The sequence below is a fragment of the Choloepus didactylus genome, chromosome 9 (genome assembly GCF_015220235.1).
Source record: "Choloepus didactylus isolate mChoDid1 chromosome 9, mChoDid1.pri, whole genome shotgun sequence".
Lineage (NCBI taxonomy): Eukaryota > Metazoa > Chordata > Mammalia > Pilosa > Megalonychidae > Choloepus > Choloepus didactylus.
Window position 1 is genome coordinate 87,047,463 of NC_051315.1, and position 17,700 is coordinate 87,065,162.

General features: G+C 35.7%; 1 protein-coding gene across 5 annotated transcripts in view; it reads right to left on the reverse strand.

The window, feature by feature from the left end:
* DNAH7 (dynein axonemal heavy chain 7) overlaps nt 1-17,700 on the reverse strand; it is a 371,530-nt gene that overhangs the window by 199,141 nt on the left and 154,689 nt on the right. For all 5 annotated transcript variants that reach the window (XR_005218999.1, XM_037850664.1, XM_037850667.1 and 2 more), the window contains 8 exons: nt 16,246-16,344; nt 13,484-13,732; nt 12,439-12,588; nt 8,830-9,012; nt 8,312-8,488; nt 5,635-5,766; nt 3,773-3,997; nt 1,179-1,376 (listed from right to left, as the gene is read on the reverse strand). Coding sequence is in view for 4 of the 5 variants with exons in the window: in XM_037850664.1 (XP_037706592.1) it covers nt 1,179-1,376; nt 3,773-3,997; nt 5,635-5,766; nt 8,312-8,488; nt 8,830-9,012; nt 12,439-12,588; nt 13,484-13,732; nt 16,246-16,344 (1,413 nt within the window). In the remaining variant the exon portion in view is untranslated. The remainder of the gene's footprint in view (nt 1-1,178; nt 1,377-3,772; nt 3,998-5,634; nt 5,767-8,311; nt 8,489-8,829; nt 9,013-12,438; nt 12,589-13,483; nt 13,733-16,245; nt 16,345-17,700) is intronic.

Below are 17,700 nucleotides of genomic sequence, written 5' to 3' on the forward strand. Positions count from 1 at the left end.
CAACATATTGTTTAGGAAAAAAAGCAAATTACAAAACAAAATGCAAGGTATATTCCCAATTTTCTAAAAATGTAATGGTCTTTGCCTGGGCAGTTTATTGCCTTGGCTGATCTTGATGGGGATAAATGGCTTTTTCTGCAACCACTGCCTATAATCATGTCAAGTCTCCGTTCCCTGCTTGTTGATGACATTTTGGGTAGATCCCTTAGTTTTCTGTACATTTTCAGTTATTTTTAAAAAATTCCAGGCCAAATTAACACCTCAATTTACAATCTCAGTCAAAACTTCTCCCCTCCTTCTCTGTTGGATATTCCCTGAAACATGCAAGTATTTAATTTCTATAAAGTTCACTTCAATCTATTGTGAAGGAAGATTATTCAATAAATAGTACTAGGGCAATACTGTAACTATATACCCAAATATATTCTGGAAAGATTATGAATTAAATAAAAATACAGGATTAATGAAGGACTAGAAGCAGTTATGGTCATTAACTAAAGTCCGTGTGTCTTTCTTGGCTAATGCTGCCTTGCCAGAGATGCAGATATCCGTATCACCCAGCTGACCCTGGGAAAACTTGCACTTACTCACCATGCCAAAGTTGGGATGGCGCACGTGTGTGTGTGCGCGCGCTACTTACTGCTGACTCCAGTAAGCTTCCTCTCTTCAGAAATCCAGAACTAGAGGCCAACACTAGTCTCTCATCAACATGAGTCCGCAGATTTAAGAAACCGCTGGCTTTATAAAGCTACTGAGACTTGAAGCTTTATCTGCTACATTTTACAACAGTTAGTATTACCTTAACTAACACACAATGGGTATGGCTCCAGAAATCACTAAGGAAAATCAGTCTTATTATAACATAGTAATCCTTCAGATATTAAATCTAGAAAACTGAATATTGAGTATAATTAATTAGAAGACACTTTTCTAGGGATATGAAATTCTTCATCCTGAACAAGCTGCTATTAAACTATCTAAATAAACAGGACAATAGTTACATGACATAAAATGGTGAACCTTTAATCAATTTTATGAAGAAAAAAAAATAAGCAATTAAAATTTCTCCATAGTACAAACATCAAAATACTTGAGTGTTTAAAAAAAATTATTTAAGTCTACTATTTCAGGTATTTTAAAAATAGCGTTCTTTATATATAGATTTCTATAATACTCACAATAATATAAACACTCTTTCCAGTTCCTGTTGGTCCTATAAATATTGAAGGCTTCTGATGGGTAGTCAACAATTCCATTAATGCTGAGTATCGAATTGTATCCAGAGTTGGTACAATGATTTCATTAAACAACGTATCTCTAGGGATTGGAGGGGCATCTGCCAATCTCTTTATCCATGGCTCCCATTTTCCTACTCCCTGTTGATAACAAGCAGCCAGATACTGAATGTTTTAAAATACTTTTAAAAGCTCTGTACTGCTCTGTGTTTGTAGAAAAGGTCAATACCACAAAACTTACCTTTATAAATTTGCTTTTGTTCTTTAAAACACTTGACCCTGAGATGATTTGGGTGTTCTGTTTTCACTTTTATTTTTTATTCTTGTTCTGGTTCTTTCTGATGTAAGGAAAATGTTCAGAGAGAGATTGTGGTGATGAACGCATAACTATGTTATCATATTGTGGATAGTAGATTGTATACCATGGATGACTGTATGGTGTGTGAATGTATTTCAATAAAACTGAATTTAATAAAAAAAAAAGTGAAGAGAAAAAAAAAAAAAAACACTGCACCCTGAGTGTGAAAATTAAATTTTATGGGTATATTAAGGAGAAACCCAGCTTTTATATGAATAAAAATGCAATGATAGTGCTGTGATACTTTTGATGCCCTGAAACCACTGCTTATGCCAACCCAAAGATCATTTTAGCCAAATATTAGATTTCTTAAAGGCATTAAGAAAATTGAACTAATAAATGCGTTAAAGGGCAAAGAATTTTTTTCAATAAATATTAACCAGTATAATTTTTTTTCTCCTCAGAACATTGGCTATATATTGCATGATTTTTATGAAGGCATTTATAACATCCATTTATCATTCAGGCAGGATTTCTTACTCTGAGATAATTATAATGAATTACCACTATGCTGTATCTCTACAGCAGTTATCTTGCGAATGAGAATATTAATTTGCTATGAACATGTTCATAACAAAAATTTCTAGGAATGCCATATTATCTCTTTCTTCTTAGAAAATCACTCTGACTCCTCCCATTTTTACAGAATGAAAATCAAGTTCCTTCTGTCACATCATGTGCATCATGTGTTCCACAACCCAGAGATGGACCTGCCAGTCCCAAACACGCCCTGGGCCTTGATGCATTGGCCTAGAATGTTACAGGATTCTCTTCTGAAGAGGTTATCGACTCACTGACAACAGCACTGTGCTTTATTCATATTCTGAATCATCTAGAACAGTCCCATGCATTTGTACAGATTTTTTGAGAAGGCTGAATTCACAGCAGTAGGAAAATTGTAAATAAATATTTCTGGAACAGATGATGAAAATAATGCCCTTTCCATATTCTCGATCATAGTTTCAAATAAACGTCTTTTGCCAGGATATGGACAAGTTAGGATTAAGTATCAGAAAACCTGGAATGCAAAGTCACTTAATATTGTTGGATCCCATTTTACTTAATGGTACAATGTGTAAAATAATCCTATCTTTCCTAATTCACTTTCCTGTTGGGAAAACAAAATAGAATTATAGAAAAGCTTAATAAACTATAAAGTTTATTATACTCTGGGAGTATAGAGTATTATTAGTAGCTTGAAATAAAATAAGCAACAACATGCTGACAGGGTGAGGAATTCCTTCTGAGGTAAGCTTCGCAATGTATCTCAAGAGCCACAAAATTTTTTTTGTAAATCAATATAGTAATTCCTTTTCTAGGAATTGATCTTAAGGAAATAAACAAATATATACTCACTGACTTGTATACAAGAATATTAACTAAAACAATACTTAGAAAACTGAGAAAGTAAAATCAATGAAAACAAGCACAAATGTCCAAGTGTAGGACACAGTTTGAACAGATCATGGTCAATTCATATGGTAGAATACAGGGAAGCTTTAAAACATAAGTTTACTGAAGAAAAATTCATGAGATAGAAACATTCATGAGAAAGGTAATCTATTTACTAAATGAAAAATTTGGATATAAAACAAATTGGTGTGATCTCAACTTTACTTAAATCTGCATTTATTCAAATAATATCTATTCCAAAAGTCTGTCCTCAGAACAATATTTTTGGGAGGTATTTCAAAAAAAAAAAAAAAAAAGGCAAGCAAACAAATACTAGCCAAGTTTTATTGCCCAATCAGTTTGGGAAATGCTGAATTGACCTTAAACTAGCTGTTTTCCTGCAGGACTTCGTAGCACCTGTGATAATACTAACATGCATCCTGAAATCCTAGAGGTGTCCTTGAACAGTATGTATCTGGTGCTGGGTTACATACCTTAATGCGTAATTTTATTTAATGAGTATAATCGTCTCATGCATTATTATTATTGGATTTATCAATGAGAAAACTGAGTTTCAGAGGGATTAAATAAGTTGTCCAAAATTACACAGGCAAAAAGTGGCTTTACTTGGACCCATACCCAGGTATGTCTGACCTCAGAGCTGGTGCACTGTCTTCTATCCCACACTGTCCCTTAAGGTAAACAATGATGGAGGTGGCTGTAGAGTCACTGTGTGCTGTGGGAGTCTCAGAAGGGACTCAGCCAGGTTGGCAGACAGAATACTTACCTCAGTGACAAACTGATAATCATAAATTGTTCCTTTTTCAGGAAATGGGACAGTTAGTGTCTTTGAGGATGTTTGTTCAGTACCACTCAGTAATTTATATTTATTTCGAGTTAGTTCAGAAATTGGACCTTCCATTAATTCTCGAAGAATCTTACTAAATTTCAACCGATCATCATCTTTACAAGAAGCACCGATGGACCAGATCAATGAAAACAGAAAAATGCCCTGCATTGGACAGATGAGATGAGAAAGTACAATTAAAGAATAACTTTAGTTTATCCTTGATCAGCCAAATTAATAACTCTGGAAGGAAATGCATAAACTGATACTTAATGGCAGGGTATGTCAGGATTTTGTAATAATCAATTGGTTATCAAAATGCGTGTCTTACAAAATCTTACTATCCAAGATTACAATGCAAAGCATAAATTCTAGCCACAGTTACCACTTAGAATGATGAATCTAGTAAATCACATGATATTTTAGATATACAACAGAGCTTGATATTAAAAAGAACATTGAGATAGCTTTCATTAAGGTATTAAGGCATAACTTTAATAAGACGCATAACCACAATATAAAAATTATTTATATTTTGATACTGTGCTTTTTAAAAGTAGAACAAATTAATATTATTTTAGCTGCTTGTTTTAATAATCATCTGAGTACTGATTTCTTAGCTAGAACTGCCACCCTGCAAGCAAAAGACACTAGCTCTCTTCTTACCAGACTCAGGCAGAGGGAAAAGGGTAGGAGACAAGACCCACCACTAATTGAGAAAACCTGATGCTGATTTTGAAAATCTCTTTTTTAATACCAAAGCTAAGAGTCCTGACAATGCTCATAAAAGTTCTGGATTCTCTTTTGACCTTAGTCACCTATCCCTAGTTTACTCATGAACTGTTCCTCTCTGGAAATAACTTAAAACAAACAAAAAATATTTTATAACATATAAGCTATAAAAGTAACAAATAAGCAACAATAGAAATGTTACCATTAGTATTTTATATACATATACATACACACACGTACGTGTGTGTGTGTGTGTGTGTGTGTGTGTGTGTGCGTGTGTGTGTATATACACATACACCGCAATTTTATTTCAATCGCACAAACGAAGTTAGCATGTAGGAAATTTATATGAAACAGTATGGTACAAAATAGCAAAGAACTGGAAAAAAAAAAAACTGAAAAGGAAGTACACCTAAAGCATGAGAATTCAACATTCATCTCCGTTTCATCTTCCTTTTGACTGAAACTTGATGCTTGCAAATTTTTAAAGAAATTTTAAAGTCATGATGACTATTCTGAAGAGATTTCAGCACCAGCACTAAGATTTAGTACAGTAGTATTTTTATTAAAGAATATTCAAGGTCTGTAGCTATTTATATTTCTACTTCAAAATCTGTTTATAGATTAGCTGTATCTTTTCTTGCTTTCCTCAATCGAAATACACACACACACATATATTTAAATTACTATCTCACGAAAAAGGGAAGAAAGTCAAGGGGAAGAAAATCAAAGAATAATTATGATTTGGAGTTTAGAGGAGGTGAATCTCATTGTCAAAATTTGAGGAATCAATCATTTCTGAGTCTGGTCAAATGTCCCAAGATTTCAGTAGCAAATCCGAGGTGATCCTCGGGCTCCACCCAAACCTCATGCTACAACAGAACTGTCAGAGGAGGAGCTGCCCCACCAGCTCCCAGCATCCTGTGCCTGGCTTTTTCCCTCATTGTTCAGCTACCACTAACTTCCCAGCCCCTAATTTCTTGGTAGAAATTAGCCTCATCAATTAGGAAGCTTTGGGGGAAAGTAGAGTATCTTTTCTACTGCAAGGCACAAAGAGCAATGGACTTTACCTCAAGTAAAGAGTATGTTTCTCGATCATTTCTGCCTTTTTGTTTGACTTCATCAGCAAAATCACCCATAAAACAGTCTATTAGATTCATTAAAGATCGGACTAGGTTTGTATCAGTGGTGGGAGATAATTCCTGGAATGTCAGAGAAGAAAGTCTATAAAACAAATTGATTTTAGCACTAATTAAAATATTGTCAGCTAATATTTGTTGAACTCATTTAAATAACTCTAACAGTCACCGTACCTATGAGAAGGCACTATCATAATTCTGGCTATAAAGGTAGGTAAACTGAGGCACATGTTAATTCCCTTGCTAGAATGCAGCAGTGGTAGATGCCACATCCATGTAGTCCGTCCTCTTTTACCACTCTTTCATGCTAATTTCCACATTTTAAAAAGTTGCCATTATGTGTTTAGTTTATTTAGTCAAAGAAAGACCCAGATTCTCTGTTATCATTTTATAAACCAAAAACACTTACAAAAATCTTTCAGAGGAGGCAATTAATTTGCTTACTTAAAATGCTTAATAAATAAAACCCATTTTAGAACATAGTTATACACCACAGCAGTATTCATAGTAAACTCATCCCTATGACATATACTTCCAAGTCTTGAAGCATATAAAAACATTATATGCTGTAGAAGTTGTGCACTTTACTTTTGGGGGGTCTCACTGTGTCAGTTTAGAAAATAAATCAAATAACATACACAGCTTCTAGCACCAGGCAGCATACAACAAATTCTCAGTAAAAGCAGTTTTTCTTCCTTCCCAGCTCTCCTCCAAACTTTATAGTCTCCTTGATTCATGGTTAACAAGCAAAAATTATCTCGCTGAAATCTAAAAATTAGAAGCAGCTAACTTCAAGTTCAGCCACAGCCCCATTAAAAACAAGCAGAAATGACAACTAAGTTTCTTATGCAATAAACAAAATATAAGCATTTATTACTACACAGTAAATAACAGGCATTCATAATTTTTCAAGAGAACGAAAGCACAACACATTTTAGAAAAGCTTGCATTAAAATTGTTTTTCCTGCTTTGCTATTGAAAGGACAAGTTCCAGTTAGCTGTAATATTCATTTATTTGTAATACCCACATTCTCTGACAATTCCTGAAAAAAAAAAAACTGTAGCTTATTTTATTATGACCCTCAATTCATACATGTTTGTTCTTGAAACATGATTATTTCATATCCATAATGTATCCCTGTTGCATCCAAGCTCCTTGGAAGAGCAGTCTATACTCAGTATCCCGCCAATGTCTCCCACGTTCCTCAACCAGCTGCCCGGAAGCGCCCCTGCCTCTCCCCTGAAAGTGTTTGCGCCATGGGTCCCCCGTGACCTTCTCAATTGCCAATTCCGAGGGGTACATGTGTCAGTCCTTACCCTCCTTAACCTGACCTCTTAGTAGTTTCTGTTAAGACTTAAGACTTTTTCCTTAAAAGACTTGCCTATCTTCCCTCTGTCATCTAAAACCCTGGTGCACCTGGGCTTCAATCCTTTGCTCTCTTTTTTTCCTCTGGATTCTCCCTTTTGGTAAGAGAGTATTTCCTAAAATAAATATGTATCTATTTTATAAACCATGTACATAAATATAAATATGTATTTATTTTAAAAACCATAATCTACATTAACATGGTTTTAGCTCCACCTTCCAAGTCTGTACCTTGAACCAAACTTCTATTTTAAGTTCTTGTAAACTATGTCCAATCACAAGAGAAATACCAGCTTTTTTTCCCTATATTTGTTCCAGAGCCAAAGTCATTTATAAAAGACCTTTGGTCAACATCTCCTGAAGCAGAAATTAAGCACACTTTCCTGATAATTTTCAGCTGGAGAGGCTTAAGAGCTTGGATGGAGCACCATCCACTCTCAGATGCAGGAGATTTCTATTCACATTGTCTCTTCTCTCCCTTCCACCATTCCCACAACCCTACCTCCCAGACATCTTGTACTGGAAGATGAAAAAATGAATTTCCTAACTTAAGTACGTCTTACCAGAGACTGGCTTCCTTCCCTGATACAAGTGTTTTGTTTTGTTTTTTTTTTTTTGTCTTTTAGCTATTAACAGAATACCTAAACAATTAGGTGTGCTAATGCTAAATAGAATGGGTTCCTCAATCAGGGTGCCTAAAGTAATGAGATATGCTCTCCTTCATTACCGACTATTCTGTTCTTTAGATGTCGTAAATGAGACTGAATTTTAAAAAATTGTTCTTTTTCTGATTACAGAAATAATACATATTTATTTTAGGAAGTTTTAAGAACAAAAGAAAAGTATAAAAATGGAAATTATTTATAATCCAACCACCCATCAAAAATGAGATATAACATGTTAGAATATTTTCACCTTGACGTGGATATGTATGTATTTGAGATTTTTTTTTTTTTCTTTTTAGAAAGAAAAGATCAGCATCTGTAACATTTTCTCAAACCCTAAGATGTTAGGTTGAAAATATTTTTTGGAGAGTAATTATATGAATTAAATTTTTTTTTCTTCAGAGAGCAAAAAAGTTTTAAATCAAACAAGTTAAATTATTGTAATCTTTTAAATAATACTTTAAAATATTTAAAACACTATTTTAATAATGTCTAAACACAAACATTAAAATTTATATATTTGGCTAATTTGAATTTTCCATTTATTTTTTGATCTTAAAATTCCCACTCTTCTTACCTTTGTATGCTTTCTAATAAATTCAACAGAAACAGGGACCATTCTGTCAAATAAGCCTATTACAAATTCCCTCTGAAGAGTACTGACTGAAGCAGGCAAAAGATTTATCCAAGACAACATCAGTGGTCTCCAGCCTAACATGTGAGGCTCCATGTAAATCATACCACATCTGGAAACCTGAAAAACAATCACTGTTTACCATCAAGATAACGCTCATAAAGGAAATATGACTTGGTTGTCTACAACCTTAAGACAATTATTGGGGAAAAAAGCCTAATTTTACATAATTTCATGGTCTAAATTTTTGTGTATGACTTCACGACGTGGTCATAGGAAAAGAGGAAAACATCCCTGACTAAATTTGTCATGTCAACAGACATATCTATTCTTTGAGAATCACAAATTGTTCTTAAAGGGAATGCTAATATTTCTCATTTTTAAAGTCAAAGTTACAAAGCAAATAAACACATTTATAACATTTTACAACTTATAAGCAGATATCAAAATTGAGTACTTACAGTGGCAGGAGAAGCAACTTCTAAATCCATTGGTTCAAAAATAAGATTCATTTGTGGGGACATTTGAATAATCTCCCCACTCATAAGGCACAGTTTTTTGTTGTCATCCAGGACAGTATTCATATTCTCAATCCATACAGCATCTACTGGTCCATCAAAAACTAGCCATTTCCTATCTGGAGTCTAATTTGTACATATGGTGAATAAAAGACAGAAGTGTAATAGCAATAATGCAAGGAAACAGTTCAATAATATTTCAAAATTTCAAAATGAAATATCCCAAAATTAATTTCAACATGAAAATGTAAAGGCACCCTTTGAGTAAAGTATAGATGTATATATTGTCACTAAAGAAGGCTATACCAAGGACAAGACAGAAATATAATATTTTCCTTAAGATTCAATCTTTTTCAATGGTCTGAAATCATATTTATGTAACATGATTTAGAAAGCATTATCAGTAAAAAATAATTGCTGAGGAAAACAGAATTTTCATTTGGATAGTCTGACTCTATCCAATATTGTATTCATACAGATTAATTACTCTTGCATGCTAAGCCAGATTTTTTCTTTCTTCCACTGAATGAATTCACACACATACACTCACACACTCCTCTTGTAGTGAATGGTCTCCTGGTGGTATGGGATGTTCAATTCAATATAATATTCACAGTCCCACAATGATATAATAAATACAAAAATATTTACATGTCCAGAATATAGTAAATGCTCAAGAAATATTAAGTAGTGACCAGGTTATAGCAAGAGAGTACAAAAACTGATTCGTCTTTCCAGATGCTTTTCATATACGGCCTTTTCGTGTTCAGAGATGTTACCTTGGTTCACCTTAGGTAAATGTGAATTTGAAGTGGAAATCCATCTTACATTCTCAATCTCTGTGGCCAACTCCATTAATCTATGAGGTTGTGGGTGTGTCTTAGGCTCAGGCCTCTCCACACTCAGAGGACAATTCTAGCTGTGTGCAGGAAGCAAGGAAGGGTCTGCACTTCAGCCATCACCTCAAGATCAACTTTTCCTCAGGCTGTTGGCTTCCCATGTCTATTAAGCTTCTCTTTGGGAAATACAGCCATACAATGGCAGGGCCCAGGGCCTCCAATTCTGAAGAACATTTAAAAATTTGGCTCTACCACTTTCCAGCTGTGTGACCTTAGGGACGCCATTTAACCTGTTGAAGTTAAGAGTATCAGTACTGCTCAGAAGCCAACGTCACCTGGGTCTTACGAGAATTAAGTACATAACTCAGGTGCCAACTGAAATAAGCTGGGATCTTTGAAATAAAAGAAAAATTAGCTCAAGCTATGATTTCTGATAATTCCCAGGGGCTTGTGTGTTCTTTCTCAGGATCACCTCTGGCTCTGAGTTTTTAGTTCTGCTGACACCCAACCTCACAAACATCTCACTTCCACTGCTATTTCTTTCTTCCTTTTTTCCTTTCCTTTTTCCCTCTCTTTTTCTATTTTCTGGAGAAAATTTTGTATGATTTTTCTTATAGCATACATTTGTATCATTTCTTACGAGTTTCAGTCTGTTCTTTTTGTTTGGTTGGTTGGTTGTTGACTGTATTCGAATGAGTTGGCTTTTTCCAGGACACTATTTACAGGAGGAGCCTCTGGGGGTGGAAAGAAGCCAGGGAAGCCTTCCAGCTTTGGAACTTAAGGGCTCTTTTCTGTTTCCTTCCAATGTGGTGCCCTCAGCCTGTAAATTCTTCCTTTGCCCCTCCAGTCCTGACCACGAGACCTGCGTACTCAGTTCCTTCACCGGCTGCGGCCATCGAGATGACCCCTCACTGCTAAGGGTGTGTTTTTGGCACTTTCTCAGAATTGCTGCCTCTTGTAGTCCTCAAGAATTTGTGCTTCCTCTAGCCTTTTGTCTCGTGCTGGAGTTCAGCTCCATCTCAAATCCCTCAGAGCATTTCCTCCTCAGGGTGAAACTGCCACCTCTTTCTGGGAGTATATTTTTTTCTAGTGATTTCTGAGCTTTGTCACTTCTAGGGCCTCTCACCGTTCCCCACTCTTCTCTACTCCTCTCTCTTTGGTTTCCTGATTACTGCTGACCTTTTGGAGTGTGTGAGCTTTCTCTGTTACCTGATTTTGCTGAATATGTAGTTTGTGGGTTTTTTGGTTTTAATTCTCCTTGGACAACTGAAGTAGAAAATTCAAAATAAAGCTGCCACCATATACACACCAGAAGTTCCATGCATTTTCCTCCTTCTTTTCCCATTATTGTACTTTTATTTCCTTTCCCTGTTACACTCATACAAGGAAGAGAGAGTAGGACTAAGATACTCTGGGAAAATGGGCAAGAATGGAACTAAAATTTGGCCATAATTTCTAGGTACAAAATGTAGGCTAAGAATTAAATTGTCTCATGTAGTGATCCTGTGAGTTGTGCTTCTTTATTCCACAGATTAGGAAATGACCTTAAAGGGATTTAATAATGCTCCAGGGAACTAAATGGTTAAACAGCAGACCTGTAGTCCTTTCTTTCCAGTTACCAATGGGATGTCCCAGGAAAGAAAGAGTGTGACCTAGTCAAATCTCCTTGGAAACACACCAGAGTGCATCTTTTAATGGCAAGAGAAAGCCTTGGAAGTTTCGTCAATGGTCCCAGACTTTTGCTTACTTCATCTTTGCCTCATGATTACTTTTATCCTTGAAGTTGCTAGCACTTAGCTTTACTAACTACTAGTAAAGCTTGATATGAGATAATGAGTTATCTCATTGCACAAAGCCCTTCAGCCAATAAAAGCAAAACTGAGATAATGATGTTCTTTGTATTATTACACTGACTCATGGGTTCTTAAGTGAGTAAGGAGTACCAAATTCAGAATGGATGGTATTCAGAGTAAAGGACAGCTTTATAAAAAGATTGATTTAATAAAATAAATTCCCCTAACTGAAGCTGTTTTCTATTCTACCAGTCTCAGCAAGCTGTCTACCATATAATCATACTCCATTATAATTAACCTGCTTTAGGCAGCAGGATAATCGAGGAGTAGGCAAGTACCTGCTCCCATTCACAACAACCAGCAGTTGATACATGCCTTACGTCTGCTGCCTTTCACAAGGCAGAGCACAGCCAGCCAGCCTTTGTTCTTCCTAACACACCACAGGGAAGTGTTGGAACTTTAAAACAATACTTCGCAAAGGTCTGCAATTTCTTCTCTAGGCCTTGAAGTATATCTAACAAGTAGTGGGTGATATCAGTGGGAGCAACCCAAAGGGTGGGCAAAGAGAGAATGTTATCAAAGAGGCAAAAGGATCATGTTATTCAAATGCTCTCTTTCCTGGATCATCTACTGGGGAGAAGAGAATCAGAGGTACTTCCCCTCCCTCCCTGGCCTTTTTCCTTCCTGCCCTCTTCTGTACAGCCCCAGAACAAAGGTGTTTGCTAGCATGGTCTCTGGCATATTTGTAGATGTTGACATTATTCTTCACAGAAACACTGCCAAACTATCCAGTAATATGATTTAAATAAACACCTTGAACAGTAAATATAAATTACGCAAGTGTTTGAAATAGCAGAAAAAATAAAAATAAATACTACTATAAGATTTTTAAATGTGCATGCAAAAGTGCTAGTACTTACCATCGAAGAAGCAAATGCTCTAAAACTGACAGCGAGGATCCCGTCAGACCACTCGTGGGATACTAAATCAAACTGTCCATACAGCTGACCCATGGTGACAGACTTGGGATTTAACACAGTAATTTGAACCTTGTTTTCTTCCATTAGCCCCTTAATGACAAAAAAAAAATCAATCATTTAATTTTTTTTAATATGTAACAACAATTTCAACTCTTCCTAACACTGCCTTCTGCAGCCACCCCCACCCCCAGAGTGTGGGAAGCAAGTTACCAAACTGAAGAATTGACATGGGAATAGTAACATTAATCAGAAAAACAAGCTCAAGATCTTTGCTTTCTTCTCTGTACCCAGAAAGGAATAATGTGTCTTCCTAAACTCAGAAGCATGGGAAAGATTTATCTTATATAATTTTATATGTGTTGCAGGGAAGATTCCACGCTGAAGATACAATGACCATAAGCCCCGCAGAGGCTACAAAAGTTGAAATACACGAAGCAAAAACTATTATAAAAACAAGGAGAAGTATTCAGAAACACAATATTAGTTGGAAAATTTAAAACCACCAAAAATGTGGTAAGTGCATAAGAATTTTGAAGAATGTAATAGTCTTTATACATGTATTCACAAACGTATATATTTCACACACACATTCCATTTCAATACCATAGCAGTCAATAATACAAATTTTGCATGACAAATCTAACCACCCAGAAAATAAAAAATATTCCCCTGAAATATGAAAAGAAAATCTTCAGCTTTTTTTTTTTTTGCTTTCAGATGCTTTTCTATGATGAACATTATTACCTTTACAAGCAAAATCTTAAAAGAAAAAGAAACAGAAGTATAAGAGGCAAATTTGTGGTATACCCTTTATATGCCAAACTTCCTAGCTGTTTCATTTGACTTTCCTAATTTTATTTTCTCTTCGACTCATTTTTGTCATGATTTTAAGTTGGTCTACCAAAAGTATCTTTTAAATGATTTTATATTCTTTCCTGTACAAAGCTGATTATAAATAAATCAATGCATTAATAACAGCACTTACCTTTTCACATATATCATTTAGTGCTCCAGCTAAGACACGATACGCACTGGTTTTTCCTCCAAACGGTTCTCCAACAATCATAAAACCATGACGGACAATCATCATTTCATATATTTGAAGAATCTTCTCAGAAAAGAATTTGGTCATTTGCAAATTCATAGAGTCACAATTGTCTTTGATAGCTGCCAGCAAATCATTGTAATCTGGTTTTGGTAATTTCACCCCAGGAAACAAATCCGAAGTAATTCCCTGGTGATAGTTAATTTTGGAGTTCATATACACACATGCACAACATGAAAAAATTTCTCTCATCCTCATATTTAATATTGATGTAAATAGAGCCATAAAATAATAATCATTCAAAAGTATTTAACCCTTCTATAGAGACCTGATTGACACGCAATGAACTGCATATACAATAAACTGTACAATTTGCTAAGTGAAAACATCACCACAATCAAGATCATTGACATATCCCTCACCCCAAAAAAGTTTCCCTGTGCTCTTTTTAAATTTCTCTCTTCTTCCTCTCCTTGCCCCCTCCTACCCCGATCCCCAGGCAACCAATGATCTGTTTTCTGTTACTATTTTAATTTGCATTGTCTAGAATTTAATATAAATGAAATGATATATACCGTATATGTGCTTTTTCTTGTCTGGCTTCTACTGGTCAGCATAAATATTTTGAGATTCATCCATGTCAGAGCATGTATCAATAGCTATTCCATTTCAATGCTGAGTAGTATTCTATTGTATTGATGTGCCACAGTTTTTTAATTCATTCACCAGAAGAGAAAAAGGCAATACAGCAAAGGCAACACTCTGCCTCCTGACTGTTTGGTTGGAATTCCGGCTCTCTCACATATTAGCCATAAATATAAGTTACTTGCCATCTCTGTGCCTCAATTACTTCATCTGTATAATGGGGATAATGCTAGCACCTGCCACATCAGTTCATTATAAGTGTTAAATAATTACTATTCGTGAAGCACTTAGAACTGAGTGTCTGGTTCATAGTAGGTACATGGTGTTTGCTAAATAAACAAAAATATCTTCTCAGATTGTTCAAATTGTTTATGCTTGCTCCTGAGAGAAGCAGACAATCCAGAACATATTTGATTTCAGTGGCTCTTAATCAAGACCAGTACCCCTCACTCTCCCACTAGGTAGACAGTTGGAAATGTGTGGCACTGTCCTTCTGGTTGTCCGAATAATTGGCAGAAGGAGGCAGAGATGCCAGATGTCCTGCAGTGTATGGGACAGTCTCTCATAACAAGGAATTGTCCCAATCGAGGATGCCATTATACTCCATTTGAGAAACACTGCTCAATAAATACTCACTAAATGTATACACAACAGCATTAAGAATGCATCTGGTGGTGTCTATTTCCATTTTACAGACAGCTTTCACTCCTGGAAAATCTGTACAGTGCTCTAGTATCAGGAAATTGAGTGCAAACTTTAGGAAGAACATTTTAACCCCTTCCTTGTTGATTTGTTCTGTAAAATATTTTCAGCTCTAAATACATGGTCCCTATAGGTAGTTTCTGATGCTGGACCACACACAGCGGATGCGTCACTTCTTCCCTTCCTGTTGACAGCCATAATATCTTCAGTCTTCATACGCTGGGAACTAACTGCCTGTACTCTAAGGCAGAGCAAGTCAGCGCAACATCGAACATTGGACATACTACCCCCTCCTTGTAGTATAATATTTCGTCAGTGCTGTCTTGACCCAGTTTTGGGGCAATTGCTGAAAACTGTCAATTCTCCTTCAAGGGGGAGTTTGCTAAGCCCACACCCCAACCACTTCTGGTATCCTGCTTGAACACTCTTGGTTTACAACAAACAAACTGCCAGAAGACCCTGCTGCCGAGCATCTAGGGGAGGCCCCTTCTTCCTTGAGCCTGTGGAATTATTCAAAATACCCAATCCACAGGAAGAACACCTAGCTAACTCTGTCCTGCTTGCCCATGGTTTGGTTGCTGTTACCTTCTCCCCTTGTGCAACCCCTAAGCGGCCCTGCATGGCAGCCTTTTCTCCTTTGGAGCTGTAAGTAGCAAAGACTTCTGTCTTTCACTAATCCAAGTGCCACTGTATTACATCCCACCATCCAAAGATCCTGTAATCATACCTAATATCTTGTCATTATAAAACATCCCTTGATTTTTCTACCTGAGATGATGAGGAAGAGGAACAGAATGACACCAAATTACATTATGAAACCTTTAATCATAATTCTAATATTTCCTTTCAATTACTCATAATCTAATCCTGAAATATAACAAGATTAGTAAATTTAATTCTCATCTTAAACTATCCTGAAAAACAACTCCATAAAAACTATCGCATTCATTAAAGAAATTAAATATATTTCTTTATTTCTTCAGTCATTACTTTAACAAACATTTATAAGCATCTACTCTTCCCAGAGCTTCAGTGGTGTGTTAAACAAATTACTTTCATTTACAGAGCCTACCTGCCAGCTGAATTTATAAGCAAACATATTAGGTAACTTTTGTGTGCTCGTTATATTCTGAAGTGAAGAAACGCACCATTTAAAAAACCCCAAGTTGTTGAAAATCACCCAAAGCAACAAAGCTAGCTAAATATAATTCAGATAAAACATGGAATGATCTGTTTCTCTGGCTTGTAGCACTGTTTTCTATAGTGGAAGTTTCTCACGTGGAGCTCTCCAAACATACAGTTCACAAATACATTATTATAAAATTTGGAGACATTGCAGTAAAAAATGTTCTTACCTCAAAGAGTGGTAAATCATGGGCCAAAAATTTGGGCAGATTTACATCAATAATAGATCTAAGCAGCAAAATTTCTTCATTTTCATTTGGGTATTTCAGCTAAAAGAAAATATACTCATGATGATATCTGCATCTGCTGACTGCTCCCTTCTGCACATGCAAGCGCACACGCACACACACACACACACACACACACACATACACTGGCCCCATAGACAATTTAAAGAAATGCAAAAATGTCACACTTTTAAAATATCTTTTCTTTTCATTTCATTAGATTGTTTTTAATATTAGAAACTGGCCTTTTACACTTGTTGAATTTTCTTCTTGGCTATAATTAAAACCCATGGTGAACTAACTACCCTATCACAGATGAGCTGAGTAAAGCGCTGTTGGCCAAGAATTCAATATAGTTCAGGAATTGCTATTCCCTATATTTTGGAGGGGAGTTTGCTAGTCCTATGTATTCAGTAATGCAGAGGAAAAGAAAATACCCATTAAAAGTGAGCAATCATTTTTAAAAGATGCTTTTAAATTTAAAACATATTAATGTTCACTCATTGGCCCATACTTTGATGCCAAGGCCTTTTCTCTGAGAGTAGAGTTCTGTACCATTTTCCTTGCAAAAACACATCAATAATGCATCATCTACTTGGTCAGTTTTGCTGTGTACTATTTTGTCATTTTTTTAAGGGTATAATGCTCTTGAATGACATTTTGGGGACAATCTAAGTATAATATCCTTCTAAATTTGGGGGAGTAGAGCCTTCGGTCTTTTATACATGTCTCATCCACACCTAAGTGAAAGTCATTTTTTTCACATATCATCTTTACTGAAACTTTCTGAAACAATGAAATTAGTTTTAATAGAAAAAAACATCCTTTTTCTTTTCACACATATATCACCAGTTTAAAATAACATTTAATTAGATGACAATAGTGGTAACATGTCCAATGGGCTTCAAAAAGGTTTGTACAATTATAAAAATTTCCTATCATCAATTGTAACAAATTCTCCACACCAACATAAGGTGTTGGTGGCAGGGTGGTATATGATAATCCTGTATTTTATCCGTGATTGTTCTGTAAACCCACAACTTCTCTAACAAAAAAAAATTGAAGGTTTGGGAACAAACAAGCTGACTCTGGGTGAGGAATAATCATTCAGCTGATTGAAGCTGGAGAGGGAGGCAAAGCAGCGTGAGGCCATTGGTGGCACGTTGGTGGGTGGTATGTGCTAGTCAGTACGCTCCTCAGAGAGTGGAGGCAGCTGGTTAACATGTTCATTGGGTAAGCAGAAACTTACATTAAATTCCAAAATATGTGTGATATACCCAAGGTTTACCAAAAACGGGACCTAACTGAACTTGTTCATAACCCATAAAAAGGTTCACAGAGTTAGCATAAATCTGGACTCAAAATTATTGCCCTCAACTTTAACATTTCACTCAACAT